This window comes from Apis cerana, linkage group LG3 (assembly GCF_029169275.1).
Source record: "Apis cerana isolate GH-2021 linkage group LG3, AcerK_1.0, whole genome shotgun sequence".
Classification (NCBI taxonomy): Eukaryota; Metazoa; Arthropoda; class Insecta; order Hymenoptera; family Apidae; genus Apis; species Apis cerana.
The window spans coordinates 7,418,931-7,440,489 of record NC_083854.1 but is presented as its reverse complement, the minus strand read 5'-3'; the positions used below and the strand labels follow the sequence as shown (position 1 = coordinate 7,440,489).

Genomic DNA, 21,559 nt, shown 5'->3' with positions numbered 1-21,559 from the left:
CATTATCTGGCTCACCGACGCGTTACTAGTGCGTTGCGAGTAGCGTAAAATATCATAGCGATAGGATCAAGTATTCGAAACGAAATGATATTACGTCGAATTCGATTTCGTGAAATGATCGACAGCACTTGCGATTTCTTTTTCGAGATTGAATTGCAACTCGATATCCACGAATTCTCTCATGGAAATACTTGATTTTTCCCTCTCCCCTCTAAAATAACTTTGTCACGATTCGTTTCAAATTTTTTTCCACCGTTGCTTTGTTCCATCGCTTATTATTCGCAGGAATGCGAGCAACGAAAGCAAGGTTGATCCCGAAGAGATCGCCACTGATAATTCCTGATTGATTATACGCACACGCCCCAGTTTCCCTGGCGCGTGGATTTTTTCGTCACTTCTTTTCGCCTCGCGGACGGCGAGTGAAAGCTGTTCGCGTGACATTTTTCACGCGGCCACCACCGTCTATCACGTATAATACCGTTCCCGATCGACACCGATAAACTATTGCCGACTTTCAGCCATCGATCCTACAACGGAAAAGAAAAGTAATGTTGGAAAAAGGCATGACAGAAATATAACGAATAAGCGAAAGAATCTCGAGGTCGTGAAGTTTCGATATTGACGCCATTTAAAGCGTTAAACTCTTGAGAGTTGCCGCGTATGGTAGTTATTCCCGATCGTAGTAGAATCCGTTTGTAGAAAAATTAATTCTGGAAAATTTTACTCTCAAATGCATAAATATAGGCTTTTTTTTTTTTAATTTTCTATTCTCATCGAATCCATTCCATCGATCCATGTCTGAGATCATTAATCAGATCATCAGTTCAACATCTTTTCGGAAAGGAAATTTATTCCCGTCGAATTTCATTTATTTTTCCGGAAGATTCTACCGTTTCCATATTTTATGAAGACAGAAGAGCATCTTGGAAGACACGCGAATTCCGCGACAGGTCGCGTTCCTGGCCAATCTCTCTCGCGATGAAGACAGAAATAAATCGTTAGTCGGGTTGCGAATGGGGCGCGTAGATGGCCGAGGCGTGTCGCGAGACAACTAAATTCAGCCTCGCGTCAAAAGCAGAAGGAATTATGAGGCGAGATGGTCGGAGGCCGACAGCTTGCGCTTCACCCTTTCGCGCTCGATGTTCCGTAATACTCGTAGCTTTAATTAAATCAAACTATTAACAATTACACCCCATTCTCATCACTCACTCAGCTTTCAATTGTTGATCTTCCAAAAGAACATTTTATCTTGTAAATAATCGATGAGAAGAATGAAAAGAAAAAGAAAAAAAGTGGATTAAGATTCTGAAACTTCGCGTAAACAATGCGGCGAGTTTCTCCTTTTAAGAATGGCTGCTTAATAGCGATACAAAACGCGGAAGCGATTGGCACGCGACTCGGCTTATCTCCGCTCGCGAGCAGCTTGCGAAACTGGCGGCCGGCCGACATTCTCCCCGTTGTTCGGCCGGAAATGCGTTCTCTTTCTTTCAGTGAAAATCGTCGCGTCGATGTTGGGCGAGATTGCGTTGGGAGTTTGCCACCACTCGATAGATGAATTTCTTTTTGAAATTTCGAAAGCGTATTTGGATCTTTGTACAAATTGATTAATCGTTTTTACATCTAATGTTTGAACTTTCGATCGATTATAGTCGCCTTACTTCTTTTCTTCTTCTTGTAGAGTTTTTAAACCGAATAAGAAAAAGATTCTTGGTTTCAGTTTTTGACGATTCCCTTTCGTTTCGCACGTTGTCACAGGGAAAGAGGCACAACACGCGTCCCCTTTCGCGACGAGTCCAATTCCTCCTCCTCCTCTACTACTACAAATTCGAAGCCACGATTCTCCTCGCCACGACCATTCATCCAACCGTCACGTCTCTGAAAAGAGGAAGAAGAATCCTCTTACGACCGTGACTTTCAACCGGCCCGCGGAACGGCCAGCAAAAGTCGTTCCTTTTTTGAGCACACGCGCGTAAAGGGGTCGCGCTATTAATTGACACGTGATTAAACGATCATTTGAAACCCGGGACGTTCTCACCCGCGCGATGATTTACGACCCGTGGTGTCGACCCATGTTAAGGCGCGGAGAGCAGTGTTGCACGCGCGAAACGGACGTTGAACGGACGTCGATCTCTCCTCCTCCTTCTCCTCTTCCTTCTCCTCCTCGTGTGCGCGCTTTCAGTCCTTTCCAGGCGAAACTTCGAAACGATCGAGCGCCCGCTCGCTCACGCTTCCCCGGTCACAGCGCTCCCTCCTGCACGCTTGCGGTTTCCAGAGAAATCGCTTTCGTGCGCGGTTCAGCGAGCGAATCGCTGCCCGGCCATGGGGACGCTTGCGGTTGCGGGACAAACCTCTCTCTCTCTCTAGCTCCGTCTCGCCTCCTCGTCCCCTCCGCGCGCTTTCCACCTAGAGAGGCGCCCCTCCTCTCGATGACCCATCGAGAAAACTGACCTACGGTCGCGAGATATTATCTGGGGAGGAGGAGGAGGAGAGGTTGATTAAGCGACTAACGCTCGCGCTCGCGTGGGTGGATGGGAATTAATCTACGGTGATATCTTCTTTCGATGCGAAGGGAAATGTTTATAACCGCGCTCCCGTTTATTATAGTGCAGGATAAAAAGGCGAGAAGCGTTGGGAAAAAGTTGTTAAAAATAATTGTCGTTTATATTTCCTTTTTCCATTTCTCGATCGTCCTCGATTTTCAATAATTGATAATCAATTGTTAAACGAACCGGGTTTAAAGGGGACGAAAGTTATTTATCTGTGTTTCATTCGTTGAACGTTGTTGTCGCGTCTTTTGCAACTTGTGCGTCGATACCGAAAAGAAAGAAAGAATCTACGGTTCAATAACGAGTAGTTAACGAGGAGTCAAATCTATTCTACACGGTTGAGCTAGCGAATTAATCAAGATCGTGCGTTGTCGAGGGGGTCGGCAAAGGCCAGGAAAGAACAAGCGTTATTAGCAAACGAGCCAATTAATCTATTAATCCTTCGTAACCGTGCACTTGGCGTCGCGATAATTGCCCAAGTGCATTTAACCTCCTCGTCGTTGTCGCGATGGTCGTTCGTTTACCGAACAACCGCATGAGATGAAAGAAGGGTGAAAATTTTCCAATTTCTCCTTCTTTTTTTTTTTTTCTTTTTCTTTTCTTTTAATTCTTTTCTTTTCTTTCCTCTCGTTTTCTACACTCGTTCGTCTCCTGTGGCCGTAAGGAGCGTTTTTTTTTTTTTTTATATTTTTCCTCTCTCCACACCAACCCTCGACACCGACTCTGAACGAAACTCTTTGTTAAAGTCCGCCGTGTTTTTTTCAATAACACTTGGCCGACCCTTTCGCTTAACGCGCTTTTTCACCTCGGAACCCTCGAACGTGCAAAAGCGTCGCTGATGTCGCTGCACCCGCGTAAGCTAGTCTTTAACGCGTCTGCCCGACCCACAGGTTCGATGAACTTTTCTCTCGAAGAAGGAACTTTAAAGGTGAGCGTCCCGTTTTCCACAGATTCTGGCTCTCGATGCCAGCTCGGTTTCTCGCCTCGCTCGTTTTCTCTTCGTCTTATAATTGATGCTCGAGACGCGTGAGAAAGGTGAATCGACTCCATTTTTTCTTTTTTCTTTTTTAAGAAGCGTTATTTCTCAAAAAATGGATGATCGTTTTTGAAATATATCTTTAATATACATCATACGTGTATTTTATGCGTTTCAATATTTGAATAAAATGAACGCTCACGATTTTAATGATTTTTTAAATACGTATAACCAGCTTTCGAGATATTTAAAGAAAAGAAAGAAATGGTTGCCACTACGTTCTACTTTTAAAATATTTTCAAAAGTAAGGAAACCGAATCGAAATAGCATCGTCGAGAAACAACCATCCTCCCTCCAGAAGTGAAAATTCTCCCTTCCCTTAGAAATGCAATTTTAGGGATCTCATATAGGGATCTGAGATCCATTCTCGAAAAGTCTGAGAAACTTTTGATAATTCAACGTTTCGATCCCAAAACGGTTTTCCCATCCCAACGTTCATATATATATATATCCCTCCCCCCATATATGACATGTATAAAACGACAATGTATCGAGGAAGATATGGGTCCACGTGTGTGGACAAGGTGCAGCGAGGATTTGAAAAAAAAAAAAAAAGTCCATCGAAATCACGGTGCAGCTGCGGCACAGGTATGATGACGCGCTGCGGTGTCTGTGACGCGGTCCAAAATGAAAGCGTGGGTGCGTCACGTCTCTCCCCCTGGGTCACGTCGGGCCCCCTCCTGATTCCACCTCATCCTCGGCCGGACAGATGTTCCCGATCATCTCCTACGCTCGTAACCTACTGTTGCCGCGGCAACAACCTGAAAAGGGCCTGCCCGTGGGCGCAACAATGGAGCATCACGATTTCGAACCGGTCTTCTTATAGATTCTCTCGCGCTTTCTGACGCCATTTATCGTCACGGTAACCCACTGTGTCCTCTCCCTACCTTCTTTCACTTTCTTTACTAAATTTTCTGTTCTTTCTCTTTTTTCTTTTTTTTTTTTGGAAAACATGTTTGCTCGAGTTTCCTTGCCAACTCCATTGAGGCATCCTGCGTGGTGTTTTCCTCTCTCTGTTTGTTCCATTTTCGGAGGAACTCGTTGTAGAGGGAAACGTTACCTCGTGGCCAAACATGGGATCGTTTTATACGTATTCAAAAGTAAATTATCGGATTGTTCGTTGATTAATTGTTTCGATTCGACGTATCTTTCCAAAGATTCTTACGTTGCAAAGAAATCTGGAAATAGAGAAAAATATACCATAATACCGTCGTCGGAGCATTTCAAACATCCGTAAACATCCCTCCTCGTTGTTCGCACTCCTAGTTTCCAGTTCCTACAATTTTCACGCGGTTGGAACGTACGCATCCAAGTGGTAGTTGCTCAACGAACGAGCCGAGGTAAACATCGTTCCTCGCCTCCTCGAGCGTCGTTCCCGTCGATATCGTTCCGTGGTGGCGATAGGTTGGTATTAAGGTCGAGATCGAAGCGTTTAACGCCTCGACATCGACAGATTTACGGGACGGTTAAGCGGCTACTTGTAATCGTTTGATCGGCGAACAAATCGCGGTGGGCATAGATATATAGATATATATATATATTCGCGTAAGGAAAGAGGGAATTATCGTGGATTTTCTCACCCTTCCCCCCTCTCTTCGTCCATTGCTCCTTTCTCTCTCTCTAAGTCTAACGTTTACATAAACAAACTGCGGTGAACGTCGTAATCGGCGACAGGTGTGCGACGATCGCAACGGTAGCTCGATCCCGTGTCAACCGCTGTCAGGAACGTTCGAACGAGATAAGTAGGGGATAATTAATCTTTTCGATCTCCCGTGTTTCTCTTAATAATCTCGAGGAGGATGGTGGAGATTTGCGTCTTTTATTTTCAAATACGTGCCAGATCAATTTGGAAAATTTTATTTGTAATTGCGAAACGTAAACGACACGTTAAATTGAACCGAAACTCATCGATATTAATTTAATTGGTATTCGAAGAAGCATTAATTGTTCGGAAATATTTTTCTGGAAAGATAGGATCGATCTGTTCGGTTCATTTATTTATTAAGATTAATGTTGAGATCAAAAGGATGATCTTTTCTCCGTCATGTGTATTTATTTATTTTCTTTTTTCTTTTTCACTACTATACATGAAATGGGCAGTTTGCCGTTTGAATATTGCGAAACAAGGTCGCGATTATATATTAAAGAAGGCGCGAACGATAGGAGAACGACAGATAGCTCGGTTCTAACGCACATTCGTCTCACGGGTGCCCGCTGCGCATTTACATAAGTAAACCTCTCCGCGCAGATAGGCGCAATCGGCGACAGGTGTGCGGTAATCGCGGGAACAAGGGAACACCGCCACCGTCTTGTACGTATTGCCATTACGTACTCGACTGGAATACTTAATAAATGGAAAACCACGAAACTGTCCGCAAAATTACGGATTGCCACCCGTCTAATTGCCTGTGAATGCGCGTTAATCGAAATCGAGTCTACGAATTATTCGGCACGAATATTTATTAACCCATTGGCCTGTTGTGAAAGGAGCTTTCCCCGTCTATATATACATTCGTTCCGTTGAATCGGACAGAATCTTCTGGCAGCGGAGAGATATCTCTAAGAATCCAGTAATCTGCACGTTCTTACATATCTTTCCAAAGTTTCAACGTGTTCGAAATATTTTAATTGAAATCAATGTACGTTGAAATCAAGATTAAATACAAATTAGCGGGGAATAAAAATTGAATGGAAAAGAAATAATTCTTATATAAATGGATGCTCCTTTAGAAAAAATTAACAAACGAATATATATATATATACACAGAGTTGAGAGAATTCGAAGAATTATCGTTCTATGACGTGTTCGTAGACGATAGAACGAAAGATTCCTCCTCCTCCTCCTCCTCCTCCTGGGGGCAGGTTTCTTTCATACGACGACGGTTGTTTTGCGCGCGGAGAGGAGAGAGAAAGAGAGAGACACGCGGATTCTATGGATAGGCGATGGACAAAGAGGAGCGGATGAAAGAAGTCGGGTAGAATCGCGGCCGGGCGAAATAGAAACTGCACAGACCGGGGGAACCGAAGCCACCGTGAATGGGAATTATTCAGGCTGGTCGCTCAATGAAACGTGTTTCTTTCAAATTCTGCTCGCTTGCTCGCTCGCTCGCTCGTTCGCTTCTCGCCCCGTGCCCCAGTGTTGTACGGTTGTTGCTAGGTCGCGCGTGCACCGGATGTTGCCCGTTCGAGCCAGTTGATTGGGATCTTCTGAACCGGGCACCGGCTCTCCCAGATATAATTCGTTTCATCGCTTCGTAAATGCGCCAATTGTACCGTCCAATTGAATCATCGATGAAATTCGATTCTCCTTTGTGCCAGACCACCAAACGTTACGAGCTACTGTCTATTTTTCCCTTTTATCCCTCGATCGATAATCGCTGGAAAACAAATTATTTCGCTTTTTCTTCGTTAGAGGGAAGTAGCGGGAAACTGGAAGGAAGGGGAGAAAGAAGGAAAAGAAGAAAAACTTGTCTCTTTCTCGATTCGTTATTAATTTCGACGAAAAGAATACGTGGAATAGGTCGGGGAGGGGGGAGGCACGCGGAATTTTTTGAAAGTTCGAGCGAGGACGGAGGAATCGTATCGAAAGCCTGCACTTGGGAATGGTGGCCGTCTCTCCCGATGAAAGGAAGGAGCCTGTTCCAACGTCCCTGAAGGTCTTCCTCGTCGGCCTCGGCTTCGCTCGAACCAAGTCACTCGAGCGCCCGGCCCGTCCTTTTCTCACGGCCGTGGATCGACGCCCGACATACCTAAACCTTCCATCAACAGCTGGCCAATCCCTCCTGGAGGACCAGCTGCGCTTCCTGTCGACGACAAGAGTCATCCCGAAAAACGCTCCTCTATCTCCGACACGTTTTCTAGAATGAGAACGTCACAGATCCATCCTCGACTTCTCGTATCTCTTCTTTGATGCCGCCGTTTTTTTCTTTTTTTCTTTTTTTTTTTAAGTTTCTGTTAAAAAAACTTTCGACCTAGAATCGTTGTTCGGGTTATCCGTGAAAATTCGAAAAACAGTATTTTATCTCTTTCGACCTTCTCTTATCGTTCTCGTCGATGGAAACTTTTTCTCGATGATTTACGCTCTTTTTTCCTTTTACTTTAAGGAAAAATCTACAATTTTTATAATTGTAGCTCAAAACAACAGGAAAGGATCGAAAAATTATCTAGTTATTATTAGAAGATAGTTTCAAACATTGATAAATATCGATTATTAACAATAGGAGAAAATTAAATAGAAATTCGAAGATCGATAATAATCGTTTATATCTCGAAAAATCTTTTTTCTCCGCTCACTAACCGAACTAACTGTCCGGAATGAAGAAGCAAGACGCGTAAATTCTGTAATCGCGAAACTTAACAGAAAACTTCATCAGGGTTGCGACGTCAGGGTAATAATCGTAATTGCATCTTGCAACGAGTTGGAGTGCAACTAGCAGATTAGAGAAGATTTCACTTTTTCAACGCGCAACAGAGACTCGTCATTCTCGCGCGTTCACCGTTAACACGGTGACACGACCGTTTCTTTTCAGCTCGAACTCCTCTCCTTCGTCATCTTTGTTCCGAGATATCGTAGGCGTGGATAACGTCCACGAGAATTACGTTGGTGCTTTTTTCTCTTTCTCTCTCCTCTCTCTTTCTCTCTCGATCATCCCGTTTCTTCTCTTTCAACACGGGCAGACGTTCCAATTAGAATAATGGATGAGAGTATCCGTTGCTTAGAGAGGACGACGTTAACTCGCTTTGTTTCTTTATCGTACGATGCCTTCTCCTCGAGAAACGACACCTTTAAATTCTCTAGATTCTCTCTTTTGACCTTTCTGAACTTCTTCTTCCATATTTAATCAAGTTATCCGAGGAGTTTTACATTTTTACTAATTACACGGTAATTAAAATTATCGGGTTCTCTCTCTCTCTCTCTCTCTCTCTCTTCTTTTTTCTGAATTTGTTTTCGAATATTTAATCGTGCTACTTTCTAAAGCAGCATAGGATTTTATCATAGTAAAATTATCTGAGATAAATGTTCGTGTATTTATACACATATATTTAAATACATGTAAAAAATGTATAAATCGTACGTAAGATACATAAAATACCATTAAACGAAATGAAAAAATATATTATGAAGTTTGAAGAGCAAAAGAAATCTCTGTTTGAAAACGTGTTCATAAAAATTTTATCTTGTCTAGTGATAAGTTTTTCTGAAAAACATTAAAAAATCGGAGATTCTTTTTCAAGATTCAATTGCAATTATCTATAAAATATTTTAATAGTAAAATTGATGAAAGATTCCAAGAAAATAAAAACGCAATTAAAGTGAAAAAGATTAAGAGAAAGACTTGCCAACTTTTTAAGAAGTAGAAAATACTCTTCTGAGAGTACTACAGAGAGTGTGCTCATTTCGTATTAAAAAAGACAAGAGAAATTTTTAATCGACACGTCGAAAAATACGAAAACTCCGAATTGTCCAAGTCGTATCAACTCGAATCTCTTTACTTGATAAAATTAAGCGACTTATTCAAAAAATCACATTCTCTGGTGCTGTTGGACGATCACGAGAAACAAAGAGCGAAGTATAATTTGCACAAGCGAACAAGAATGACAAAAGAAATGAGACATGATTCAATGCATAAAATTGCATATGTATATCTCTTATTACATGTGAAATACGTAAAATATTAATTTTGGACGACGTAGAAAAATACTTCATAATATTACTTTCAGTTCAAACGACAAAAGTTGCGGTTTAACAAGCGGTTTTCGTCCTTCCATCAGCTGAGAGATTCAAGTGTCACCATTCTTCGTCGAAGAATCAGCTGTCCAAAACTTCCCATCCCCTCCATTATCCCTAAGGAATCGAAGGCAAATCAAAGGGAGACAGTTAAAGAGGGCGAGAGCAGCCATCCTCGAGCTTCCCAAAGCGGCGCAAACCTACGAGGGAAGATGTTACGGAGTTTAACTGGAAGTGTTGCAACCTCGATCTCCAGTTGCAATCCGGCAACTCTCGAACCGTCAGTAATGAAGTTTCTCGATTTTGATCCAACAACCTACTGCAGAACTTGGAATCAACCTAGAAATCACTAGCCTTGTTCCTCCTGTTTGTAATTGAACGAGGAGAACAACTCTCTCTCTTTCTCGGTTTTCCCTCTACGTGTATAAGGGAAAAGGACACGCGACTCGTGTAATATCGCGTGCGTTGAAAAGCAACGACGACAATTAGAAAGGTTTCCCTCGTGACCGTCAATGCGCCCATATTCTTTTTTCTTTCTTCTTCCCCCCCTCCCCCCTTCTTTTCTCTCTTCTTACTCCATCCTCTCTTACGTTCTTTATGAAGAGATCAACACAAAGCGGGGCGCGCCATGTGAATCCTCAAACGGAAGTCGATGGTCGTTGAAGCTGTCTCAATAGGTAACGACCTCTTACCTGAAAAAGACACGACCTTTTCTCCGTACCTGCATGGTGGTGGATCGATCCAAGCCGAGGAAGAAGAAGCGGCCTCGCCTCCTCTCCGTTCCGTTCGCAAAAGGAAAGGAAATACGGAGGATACGTTATCGCCGCGTATCGCGAGAGGAAACGTGCAAAAATTAACGTCCATCAGACGAGAAATGATCGAATTGCCCCTAGACACGCGACGCCTTGCCTCGATGAACGGCCATGTCGTGCGAGTTGTCACGACTCTCTTTCTCTCTCTTTATCTCTTCCTCTCGTTACTTCTTGCTTTTTTTCTTTTCTTTTCTTTTCCCTCGCTTGTCATCGCGTCGTGGAACGTTTATTCGCGGGACGATTTCAATAAAAACGGAGAGAAGAACTCGTTGAAGTTGACCTTGGTGACCGATGATGGCAGAGAGGGATCTCGCGAGCTCTTTTCCTCCCAATCCTCGATTTAACTCCGTCCTGTACAAAGATAAATCTCGATAAACGATGGATACGCAAATTAAATTTCTAATGAGGCGACAGGCAAGTTTGATTTTCTTCTCGAATATTTTCATCGTTTTCATCATCAGATGGATAGATTTGGATAGACGTAATTCGTTGGATGATAGGAGAAGAGCGAATAATGACGCACGAGATATGGTATGATATGCGCGTGGTGTGGTGCACGGGCCGCGTGTTCGTCGGAGAACGGGTTACGAGGGAAGGTTGGAGGGAAATTATTGTAAACACCAGTTCTCAGGGTAACCTGGGCGGAAGATCCCAGGCAGAAACTTTACTGGAGGACTGTACTTGCGGCGAGCAGGTATAACATCTACCTAGACGAGTGGAACTGAAAGGGAGGAAGAAAGGTAAAGGGCAGGTGCGAGTGTACGTGTATACGCTATATACACGTCTGGCTCCACAGCAAAAGATACGCCCCTGGCACGAGGAGAGGAAGGTTATATCCAATTATTAAAATTAGAGGCTCCGTCGCCTTCGGTGAAACACCACGGAAAGCGTTTCATGGTGAGCACTGCTCGTCCTTTTCGTCCTTTCTTTTTTTTTTTAATACCCTCTCCTTCCTTTCTTCCTTTCTTCCTTTCTTTCTTCTTTTTTCTTCCCCCTTTACACGGTATATTCGTCCGTGTTGCATCGTTCACCTCCTCGAGATTTTTCGATCGCAGTCCCCGCATGGAATCGACGCCCGCCCGAAAAGAAGGATGATACTTTTTCGGGAAAAAGGCCACCGTTTTTCGAGGCTGCCACTTTTGTTCCACTTTTCTTCTCGCCCTTTTTGTTGGCGAAGGAATCGGAGGATCGATACAGGGAAGCCATCCCCTCCTTCCTGTCCCTCCTTCCCCGCGTTCTTTTCCAGTCGGTAGCATCTACGAAGTTTGTTGTTGCCTCGCAGAAAAACCGAGGGGGGACCAGTCCGCCGGGATAACGATACCGGGGAAGATGAAATTTATTCCACGGTGGTAGTAGAATTTTATTTCGAATATCGGGTTGTACCCGAGCAAGTAATTTTGTATTCGAAGTCGTCCGGTTTGGACGATTTAACTTGACCCAATTCTTCCGCCGAAAAATATCTTCCATTTATTCCGGAATATTTTTGAATGGAAAAGTCTTAAAGTGGATCGTATAAATTAACATGGCGTGCGTCTTTTAATAATGAAAAAAAAAAAATCCAATCTTGCAATAAACACCAGAATCTCGGAAAATAAGAGACGAGAGGAAATGTGGGAATTCAGACTCGGTTCTCGGTTAAATCAGACTCGTCAAACTGTTTCGGGCCGTGTTTCCATCCCGGATCCCCACGCGAATGCTTTGGCCCGATCGTATATTCGGATCCCGGAATAGCTCGGTGCACGCACGAGGAGAGAAGCGTGCAAGCTCTCTCCTCGGTACACGCGACACGGCAATAATTAATACGTCGACGCAGCCTCGGACCAAGATTTTCGCCGGTGTGCGTGGCACACGCACACAGGCGCGTTGCACCAGCGCGTTTACCCCTTCCGCACGTGTGCACGGCCCCTGGATGCACTCTCGTCTCGTGCTGCTGCGCTCTCTCGCTATGGTCAATGTCGGCCTTCTCCTCCCCTTCGCCCCCTCCTCCCCCAAGCCTCCCATTTCTCTCTGTTGCGCCAACTTGGACGCGCTAATCCTCTCTCTCTCTCTCTCTCTCTATCTTCCTTCGTCTCCCTCCCGTCGGCTCTCTCGATGCATCGAAGTGTGGATCCTCGTCGGACTAGCCGGTGCATCCATCGCGGCGTCTCTGTCCGCAGACAACATCGGCGTCGACCGCAGCTCGTGCTCCTGCCGCAGCCATTGTCTCGTCCGCGAGCTATTTATCAACGTGGCTTACGATTCTATCGTTCGTAAATGAACCTCGCTCCGTTTTTTTTCTTTTTTTTTTTTTCTTTTCTCTTTACGCGAATCGAAAGGTGGAACATTAGTGGGAGGGAGGGGATGCGAGGTGATCTAGCAGATTGGAAAAAAATAATGGTAGAGTATTTTCGAGAGGATTTTAATTTTCTTTCCTCAAAAATTTTGAATCGATCTTTGAATACTCTTGTCGATCTACTCTATGTACTCTTTTCTTTGGCGGCAAGAGTAGTAATGGTTAAAAATTGCGCGATCGAAAGAAGGATTGAAAGGGGATTGAAAGAAGGAAGGTAATAGCGCGGTGTTGTAATAAACGCATGGGGTCGGTGTGTGCCACGGAGCAAGGTTTCGGTATGCAAGGTTCCCGAAGAGCGCATAACTTGTGGGTGATTTGTGCGGGGCAGCAGCCTTCGAAGTGGCGTTTCTCGTTCTGGCGTCAGGTCGAGGCGACGCGGTTGCCCGCACGCATCAACCACACCTCGCGCCCGTGGTCATTGTCCCGTCAGTGCACTATCTATCGTGGCCAGACCCGGCCAATGCGCGCCACGTATAAATGGATCTAGGTGGCTGGCATCGAGATCGTCGTAGTCGTCGTCGTCGTCGTCGTCGTCGTCGTCGCGAGGCGAGGAAAGAGAGAGACGTGTTTCTTCTCGCTTTGCTTCTCTCTACCTTCCTCCCCTCCTCTTCCTCTTCCCGTATACCGGGCCTGACAAAAGCCGACCTTCGAGCTGACATTCACTTCGCATCCGAGAGCCACTCCAACTCTTTCCATCTCTTTCCATCCCCCGTGCACCACAACCTCCCCTTCTCCCTCTTTCTCCCGGCGGCGTTCTGCTCGCCTTCTCTCGTTCCACGCTTCCTCCCTGGACCAGAGATAGCCTCTCCCGACGAGAGAGGAGGATTGGACCCGACCGACCGAGCACAAAGACCCGTCATTCCGCCCGACTCGCGTGTCCTTCCTCTCCTCGCCGACGTGGAAACAAAGTTCCACTAGAGGAGAACTCCTCTCCCGGCGAAGACGAGAGCCTCTGCGTTTTCGAGTTTAGAAACGAAAGGAGATTTGAGCCTCTCTCGACGGTGGACGAGCGTTTTTTTTAAAGTTGAGAATGCTGCCTTTCGTCTGCCCGAAACCCTCGTTCCTCTCGTCCAGTGATTAAAAACCACCGCGATGCGTCGCAACCAGTGGCGCGTAGATAGATCTCGATAGATCTCTCGTGCCGAATCACGAATATGCACAGCGACGATATGAAGTTTCTCGGATCTTCCATTTCGATCGTACGATATTCTCTCCTCATCCTTATACCCAAATAATTCCAATCTCTGCCAGTTTCCGCAACAAAAATTCGAACGATTTTACACCTTGCCCCCACGGATGTCCCCCCCGTTTTATCTAGTTTCCCCTCCCCGATTCCGGAGGAACTCACACGTAGATATAACGAGTACGTTTCACGCAGGTGGAGTGGAACGTCTCTGCTTTCTAACGGTGCGTCGTCTCGTCCCTTCAGTTTTTTTTTTCTTTTTTTTTTTTTACCTTCGAAGGGAACGAAAGGACTTTCCCAGAGGGAGAGAAAAAGGCTCTCCTGAGGGCGGGCGGATGCGAGTATCGTTTACCATCACGGACGAGCAGATGCAGGCGTGGTGAAATTGGAAATAGTTGACGGAAATCGCGGTGGGCTGAGAGGAAGCGCGAATTTATCGTTGTTGGATACGATCGCGGCCAATCTTTTATATTGGAGGAGACGCCACATTTGGGAGAGCGATTCTACTTTAAACAGGTTTGCGCGTCGTTAAGTTTCGAACGATCGATGGACGGGACGAGATGTTCTTTTCGAAATTCGTAAACGATCGATCCTATCCCCGGTAATCCTTGCGATACACCGCCGCGGTTGATCCTTTGAGAGGATAACAAGAGGCTTTGATTACCCCGTATTATCAGGAGATTAGCCGATCGAAGCACCGGTAATTGTTATACCTATCTCCATTCGTCTTGCGATTGATTTCCATTTCGAGAAATGTGCAAATATTATAAAGCGTGATCTGCAAGTAAAAAAATAAGAAGAAACGATTATCATATTAGATACGTAAGGTTTTACGAATATAGAGAAGCGATATGGAAAAAGGTAGGAGGAAAAATTGATGGTAAAGTATTTAAATTCTTGTTTCGACGTCATCCTTGCGTATCGATGAGGTATGGAATGCATTTCGTCTCAAATTTTGCGAGAATTTTCCTACATACATCTTTGTCTACTATCGTATTCCCGATATTTCTTCCCAAAATTTCCCGAATTTTCCCTTTTCGAAGAGGGTTGATGAAACAAAGGCTTGCACGCGCGCCGAGTAGAAAGATAGAACGGCATCGGCTCGCCTATTTGTAATTACAGGCGCGCGATCTGCATACAATGCGGCGGTGTGTCGCTCGAGTTGGCAACGAAGTTCCACGGATGACCTTCCTCTTCTTCCTCTTCTCCTCCGTCCGCCTTTTTCTTCTTGCGAGCCGCTCGTTCCGGCAATCTACGCTCGCTTCAAAATTCCGCGGCACCGACCCCGGCCTCCGCCGCCGCATTCCCCTCCCCCACCCGCGCTGCTCTCATCGCATCGGCGTCGAGCTTGACGAACGATCCAACCAGTTCTTTCTACTGGAAATTTTTGAAAACTCGCAACACCCTTCCCGATGCGTCTCATCTTCCTCCTCTTCTTCTTTCCCTGAAAACAGAGCATTGTTCCCTTTGTTCCCGGACACGCGGAATTCCTTCGATTCTTTCTTTCCCCTGGGATTGCGGGGATTTCTGGTAACAACCCTTTCCCTTCCAGGGATCAACCGTTATAATAAAATAAACTTTCCCTTGCCTCGTTCATCCCTCGACGGCGCATGGTCCGAAGGAAACGGAAGGGTCAAAGTTTCCGTCAACATCGGTCATTATTCGACCGGGATCGAATTTTCGGCCGGTTGTAGGACAAGCTGTTTCCTATTCCCACCTCGTTCGAATTCGGACGGAACAGCTTCGTGGGCAGGTAGATACCAGCACGACATCCAAATCTACTTCGGATCTCGGGTTCGGTGATATGTTCTGGCGAGAGGCGAGCGGCCAGCCTTCCCTTTCTTTGTCGGGTCTTTGTCGCCTCTCGTGGTATTCGAGTTAAATATCTGGTCGAATCTACGCGCGGTTTCTACCTACTAAGGATCTTTTTCCCCTCAACCTTTTTCCCCTCCACACGGAATTAGGGTCGAATTTACGATATATGTATATGCGTACGCCACGAGTTTCGGGGAATCGTGGAGAAATATTTCGCTTACGCAGGCGCAATTATGTACGATGGAAAAGCTTAAAATCCAATTGGAATCGTTTCAAGGAATAAAGCTTAATAACACACGTTACGCTGGTACGAAACGGATATCTCGTGGTAAATAATACACAGGTCGGAGGCCATTTACACGGATTCGTCATTGACCTCGAAAATTCGCTCGGTTATTCCATAAAATTTATACACGATTCGCGGGACGGGTGGAGGGATGGGAGGAGGAATATGCGTTGTGGGCTGGACAAAAGTTTTAAAGGGGATGCACCGTGTGGAAACGCACTCGAAGCTTTCCGAACGAATGTCGTGGCGCACAACGCCCGGTTGCGGTACTCGAGTTTCGAGGGGAATTTAATTATCCCCGCGCTTTTGATGCTATTATTTTGCACGATATTACGCCGTAATTATCCCGCCCGTCTCAATGGCCAGGGATTAAAATCTCAGGCTACTTTTTCTATTTTTCTTTTTTCCTTCTTCATTTTTGTCTTCCCTTTTTCTTCTCTTTCTCCTTTTTTTTTCTTTTCTTTTTTTTTTCGATCTCTCGCAACCGTGCTCGTCGCGGTATTACGATTTTAATTTCACCGAGAGATTTTTATCGTTTCCTCTCGCATTCGGTGCCCTTGAACGAGCGCCGCCATTTAATCGTCGGCGGCGAGGATGATCGGCGGCTACCGTTGTTCACCGAACTGCCAACATTTTTCGTTTCTATTTTTTTTTTTCTTTCTTTCTCTCGGATTACCACTGCTATCGTGTTCCGATATATATGTATCCGTTCACCATCGATCTATTATTCCATCCATCGTCGTCGTCGTCGACTGGTTTCTTCGTTTTTCGGCCGTGTCACGAAATTTTTCCAGGTTCGTTATTCCGTCCGGGCGGAATGTCCCTCCCCTAAGCTCGCGAAGAAACGAGAAATCGTTCGATCGAGGTGACAACGCGCAATTTTTCTCCCGTCGATGGGCAGGAAAAATGAAGAGGAGAGAGGAAAAAGCGTGGAATAAAAAGGAGGGAGCTGGTCGAAAGAAATTCCTCGGACGGGGTGGGGAAAAGAGGTGAGATGGCGCGTTTATGCGTGTTCGTCCGATGCGCGCGTACAACGGCTACCTACGATCTTTCTACGAAGATAAAATCCCTCGATATCAATCTCGTGGTTTCAGAGGCACACCTGAATTTCTGTTCCACGCAGACATGTAGACCCTCCTCTCCCTGTCCTCCACGATCCTTTCACCTTTCCCTTCACCGTCCACCGGTCGGGACATTTGTCATTCCGTTTGGTTCTCCGGGCGTACGACTTCCTTTTACCTGGTGTACCACCGAAAAAGAGCCCTTCTCGCCAACCAACTTGGCCTTGAACCTCTCCCCGAGCGTGCTTCCCTCCTTCGCGTCCCTTTAAGCGGCGTGTGCAACGTCCAGCGCGTGGAATCCGCGTGGCGAACTTTTATTCCGTGAAAAATCCTGCCGGCCACACCACTCTCTTCTCCCTTTCGTCGGGTCGGTAACAGTGTCGGCTGCCTCTCCCCTCCCCTACCTCTTCCGTTTTGACCAGAGAAAGGGAGAGAAATTCTCGCCGCGACTTTGTGACGTATTATTATTACATCGTTACTTCCTTAAGATTGGAGCAAACCGACATTTCGCCGCGTGTCGTGTTTCCACAGAGAGGGAATAATAATTTTTTCCCTGCGCAAATTGGAAAAGGAAATGGACATTTGCTCGCATCTTTTTGCGCTCGCATCTCGATCCACTCGCATGCGATTACCTTTTTTTACGCGAGAACTCGCTTCTCAGCAAGAACAAAAATTGGTCTTTCGCTAGGAGGCGGTCGTTAAGAAAGTACGTTTTGAAAGTAGGATTTTTCTTCTTTTTTTTTTGATCAATTCTCAAGCGCGTATTCCGAATCGTTATGAAAAAAGAACTGCTTAACGAGAAGATGGTTTCGTTGAATTTCGGGAAGTCATTACGTATGGCGCAACGTGGTACTAGTCGTCAGGCTGACTCAACATCGGAACAGCTGGTACAAGGAGGGATACAAGAGAGACCCCAGTGTGTGCGTCTAATATCAGATCCAAGCAGAGAGAAGGCTATAGGGACCGATCCTTCATGCTGCGTGAAAGCCTCCGTACGCGCGTATCTTTAATGAATCTCCTCTCTGCTATCGATTTCTCGGTAAAACCTGTCGACCATTACGAAAATCGCTCTTGCCAACAACACCGTTTTCCAATGATAAAATACGACACCGTTGCCGCGTCGCCTGGTCTTATATACACACATGATTTACGCAATTTGCAAAATATTCGCGCGTAATATACGAGAGCCTGTTTCTATCTTTCTTTCCTGTTTATCTGAAAAAGAAAAAAAAAAAAAAAAGAAAAAAATTCACGTGGTATATACGGTTGTTTTGTAATGTTTGTATATACGGTTTGCGCACGAACGCGTCGAAAAATCGTCGAGGCAATTTTATGAGATAGAACCATTGCACGAATCGTGACTTCGCGATGTGCTTCTCGCACATCGATAGAGTGTACGGGCACGTTCACATTTTTCTGGGGTTAATTCGACGTCCGCCTGGATTCAGGGAGCGGTTCGCGAAACCCCACTGCACAAGGGAGTACCTTCGTATCCCTTCAACTGTTGGCCTTCTCTTTCTCCCTCATCCTCTCGCCCTGTCTCCCTCTTTGTCCGTCAGTGCGTATTCTCTGTCCTTCTCCGCTATACAGTCCCTCCGGGTAAACGTTTCAGCACTGGATAGGCTTAGGCACTGGCGTAGGGAGACGAGGACGATATTGAAGCTTGGCTCGAAATCCACGGGATTATGTGCGTCGCCCTGTTAAAGCGTGTGATTTGAGAAAGTAATCTACCGGGATAAAGCGAAATACGGTGAAGTTATAAAGTTTCAAAAATTGAATGATGTTCGCGTTGCGAGAAATGTTAGTACAATGTTGATTAAACTTGATAAAATAGTACGAGCGAGTTAAAATATGGACGACGAACAGCATATAGTACTCTGTAATAAATTTATTTATATTTAATGGATAATATATATATATATATGTTGATTAATTTTTTTATCGATAAAACGTAAAAGTAGGAATTTTCTGTTCTACGCCACTGTGCGATACGTACATCATTGGTCTCGGGGCGCTCGAAGCGGTCGCTACGAGAGTGTACCCACTCCTTCTTGTCCCCCCACCACTGGGCGGCGCTCCATGCGCGTCACAGTCGTCGAACGTTCACGGGCTCAGTCTTCGTTGGATCGTCGCCAAGTGTGTGTCGTAGATCGGTGCACTCGTTTGTCCTTGTGCGTCGATTCGGCGTGGTTTTTCGTTCGCCTCGCCTCTTTCTTCCCTTTTTCTCTCTTTTCCCTTCCCTTCAGTTCCCGATTCTTTTATTTCGTATACGAACAAGGAAATTAGTGTGTTATATGTTACATGCGCGCGCAAGCCGCTCGTCGCGCAGCGGGTCGGACCAGTGGTGAAACACGACCAAGAAGAAAGATAAAAACGCTGTGTGCTTTTGTGCGTGCGCGGAGTGTGCAATATTTTGGTTACATCAGGGATAAAAAAACTATACAAGCAAACACGAGGGGCATCGTGAAGCTCACCGAGCACGTCTCGCGCGATATGGATTGGGCGCTCAAGGCTCGCCGAACGTAAGTCCCAAGTCACTTTGTAGCCCTCTTTCTGTTCAAACAATCGTAATATTTTCCGTTGCGCACCTCGATTACTCGAAAAGGAGCCCGAAACCGTTCGGTTCGTTTCGATTCGATTCGATTCGATTCGTTCCCTTGTTATTCCGCTCTGAAGTGTAGTGTAGGAAGACTTGGACCTGTAAATGGACGCTTTTTATACGTCAAAAGACATTCAGTTGATTCGTTTCTGAATCAGTGTCGTCGACTAGTACAAAACGGATATTCGTGCAGTGTTATTGATCTGTTTGTGTGAATCTTTTGTTCGAATTTCGTTCCTTTGTGCTCTTATCGAATCAAAAAATGTGCGAAAAGTATTCGTATCAAATTGTTGGCCTCAGTTTCAAGAGAAAAAATTCAAAGCGCGACGTCATCCGTGCTCGTGTCTCGAGGTCAGTGTTGTTTGCCCAGCCGTCTCGGCGCGTTGTATATATAAGTCAAGCGACTCGATAAGCCGATATGCAAGCAAAATAAAAGGCCGCCCTATACGTCCGTCGGTTATGACACGCCACGGTTTACCCGTGGGAATCGAGCTCAGCCATCGAAACAACCGCGAATTCATCACACCGTGAAAGATTCTGCGGAAGCGCGGTTCGCGGTAATCGTCCATTCGAAGCGTGACTCAATTTGAATTTTACGAGTCCGTTGTTATTACGAATTTCTTGCTTTTCAAGAATAGCGTTTCTGAAATCTTCATTACTGAAATCCTTCTAACTAAAGACGTGCTAACGCGCATTTTTAATTTGGAGGTTAGGATTCAATTGTTCTAATAAATAACAAAAAATTCAATATCTCTTCGCAGTATCTCTACATACAGCGAATTTCCATTAAAAACCTAATGATCGGAAAACGTTCTAACTTCCTAACAGTGTGAATTCACACGTACATATCGTATGGTTAGTCTCATCGAAGGTAATTCGATTCACTACACATTCGATACGAATGATTACTCGCGTCGATCGTGGCCACGACTCGATTCTCCTTTCTCTCATTCATTATTCCTTTTAATTCCCGCAAGTTCGTTGCGTAACGCTTCGATCAATACCGACAATGTCGCGCTGTCGAAGGACGATGAAAAGAGGTTTCGCTCCTGCGACAACGCCAACGTTATATCGTCGACATTGGGATAACTAAACCGGAGAAAAGAACTTTCCCGACGGGATTCTCGTGGACATTAGCCGTTAAGCGACTCCTACTCGTGAAACAGCTGCTCGTTGTTTAACGACGCAACAGTAAGTAAGTTCGCGACGCGTCCGATAAACGTCAGGATCATGTGCATACGGTGGACGATGCCGAGAACTAGGCAATGGAATAACACGCTTAGGAGACCTCGCATGTTAACAAGCTGTTACGTTCGTGCTATGTTAGAGTGCTCACTGTGGATAGTTCGGTCGTTATGTTGGTAGACCTGGTTGAAACGTTATTCGGCACTGAAAATATGTAAGAAAGTAATATAGAAGTTTAATAATAAGGAAAAAGAGGTTAGAATGGTAGGAGAGTATATGATTAATAGAATGATATAGAAATAATGCAATCGTAGATTTCAACAGTAGATGTATAATGCTAATACTGATTCATAATGTATGAATCATAAAATTGTAATAATTGTTAAGTTTCTATATGAACTTTAAAATTTTTTTTTATTGCATTATTTTTATTCTGCCTGAGGTAGATTTATTTATTTTCTCTGTTCAGAATTTATTTGATATTCAAATTTACGATCGTACTACTAAAAAAGAAAAAGGAATGTTTTGAAACATAGATGGCAGCAGTTGTATAAAATATCACAGAAAGAGAATTTTGTTAACTAGATTAACTAGAGAACTGAAAAGAGGATGTTTATCGTGAAAATGCGAGATTAAAACGAACACGTTTGATTAATAAACATGTTAGGATGAGTCAGCAAAATTTCGTGCGGATTCAGTTATATCCATCTGGAAATTTATGGGCTAGAGACGTCGATATCGACAGGAGAAAATCCTGAGATCTAAACCGAAGGCTTTTGTCGTTGGGAGGGTAGATTTTCAGCGATTCTTTGGGGCGATGCTCTGACAAAGAAATCGATGATTCGTTCCATTGTACGCGCGATAAATTTCTCGCAGCCATGTTGATTGCAAGAAGGGCAAGTTTTTCAAAAGGGAATAGATTCGCTGGGAAAATTAACTTAAAAAAAAAACTTGAAATTTCTCTTACAGGATTACT

At 44.8% G+C, this 21,559-nt stretch overlaps 1 protein-coding gene and 1 long non-coding RNA gene across 13 annotated transcripts in view; one reads left to right on the top strand and one right to left on the bottom strand.

Moving 5' to 3' along the window:
• Nucleotides 1-21,559, top strand: part of LOC107998190 (protein gustavus) — a 215,902-nt gene that overhangs the window by 155,996 nt on the left and 38,347 nt on the right. The window contains exon 1 of one of the 12 annotated variants that reach the window (XM_017057325.3): nucleotides 18,940-19,321. The exons of the other annotated variants lie outside the window; for them this stretch is intronic. Within the exon in view, the coding sequence (XP_016912814.1) occupies nucleotides 19,101-19,321 (221 nt within the window). The 5' untranslated portion in view covers nucleotides 18,940-19,100. Of the gene's footprint in view, nucleotides 1-18,939; nucleotides 19,322-21,559 lie in introns of those variants that run through there. 12 annotated transcript variants of the gene reach the window in all.
• LOC114577578 (uncharacterized) lies at nucleotides 14,036-18,931 on the bottom strand. The gene is made up of 2 exons (XR_003697755.2): nucleotides 18,796-18,931; nucleotides 14,036-18,496 (listed from the first exon to the last, which is right to left on the bottom strand). It is a non-coding gene; the product is annotated as an uncharacterized LOC114577578 (long non-coding RNA).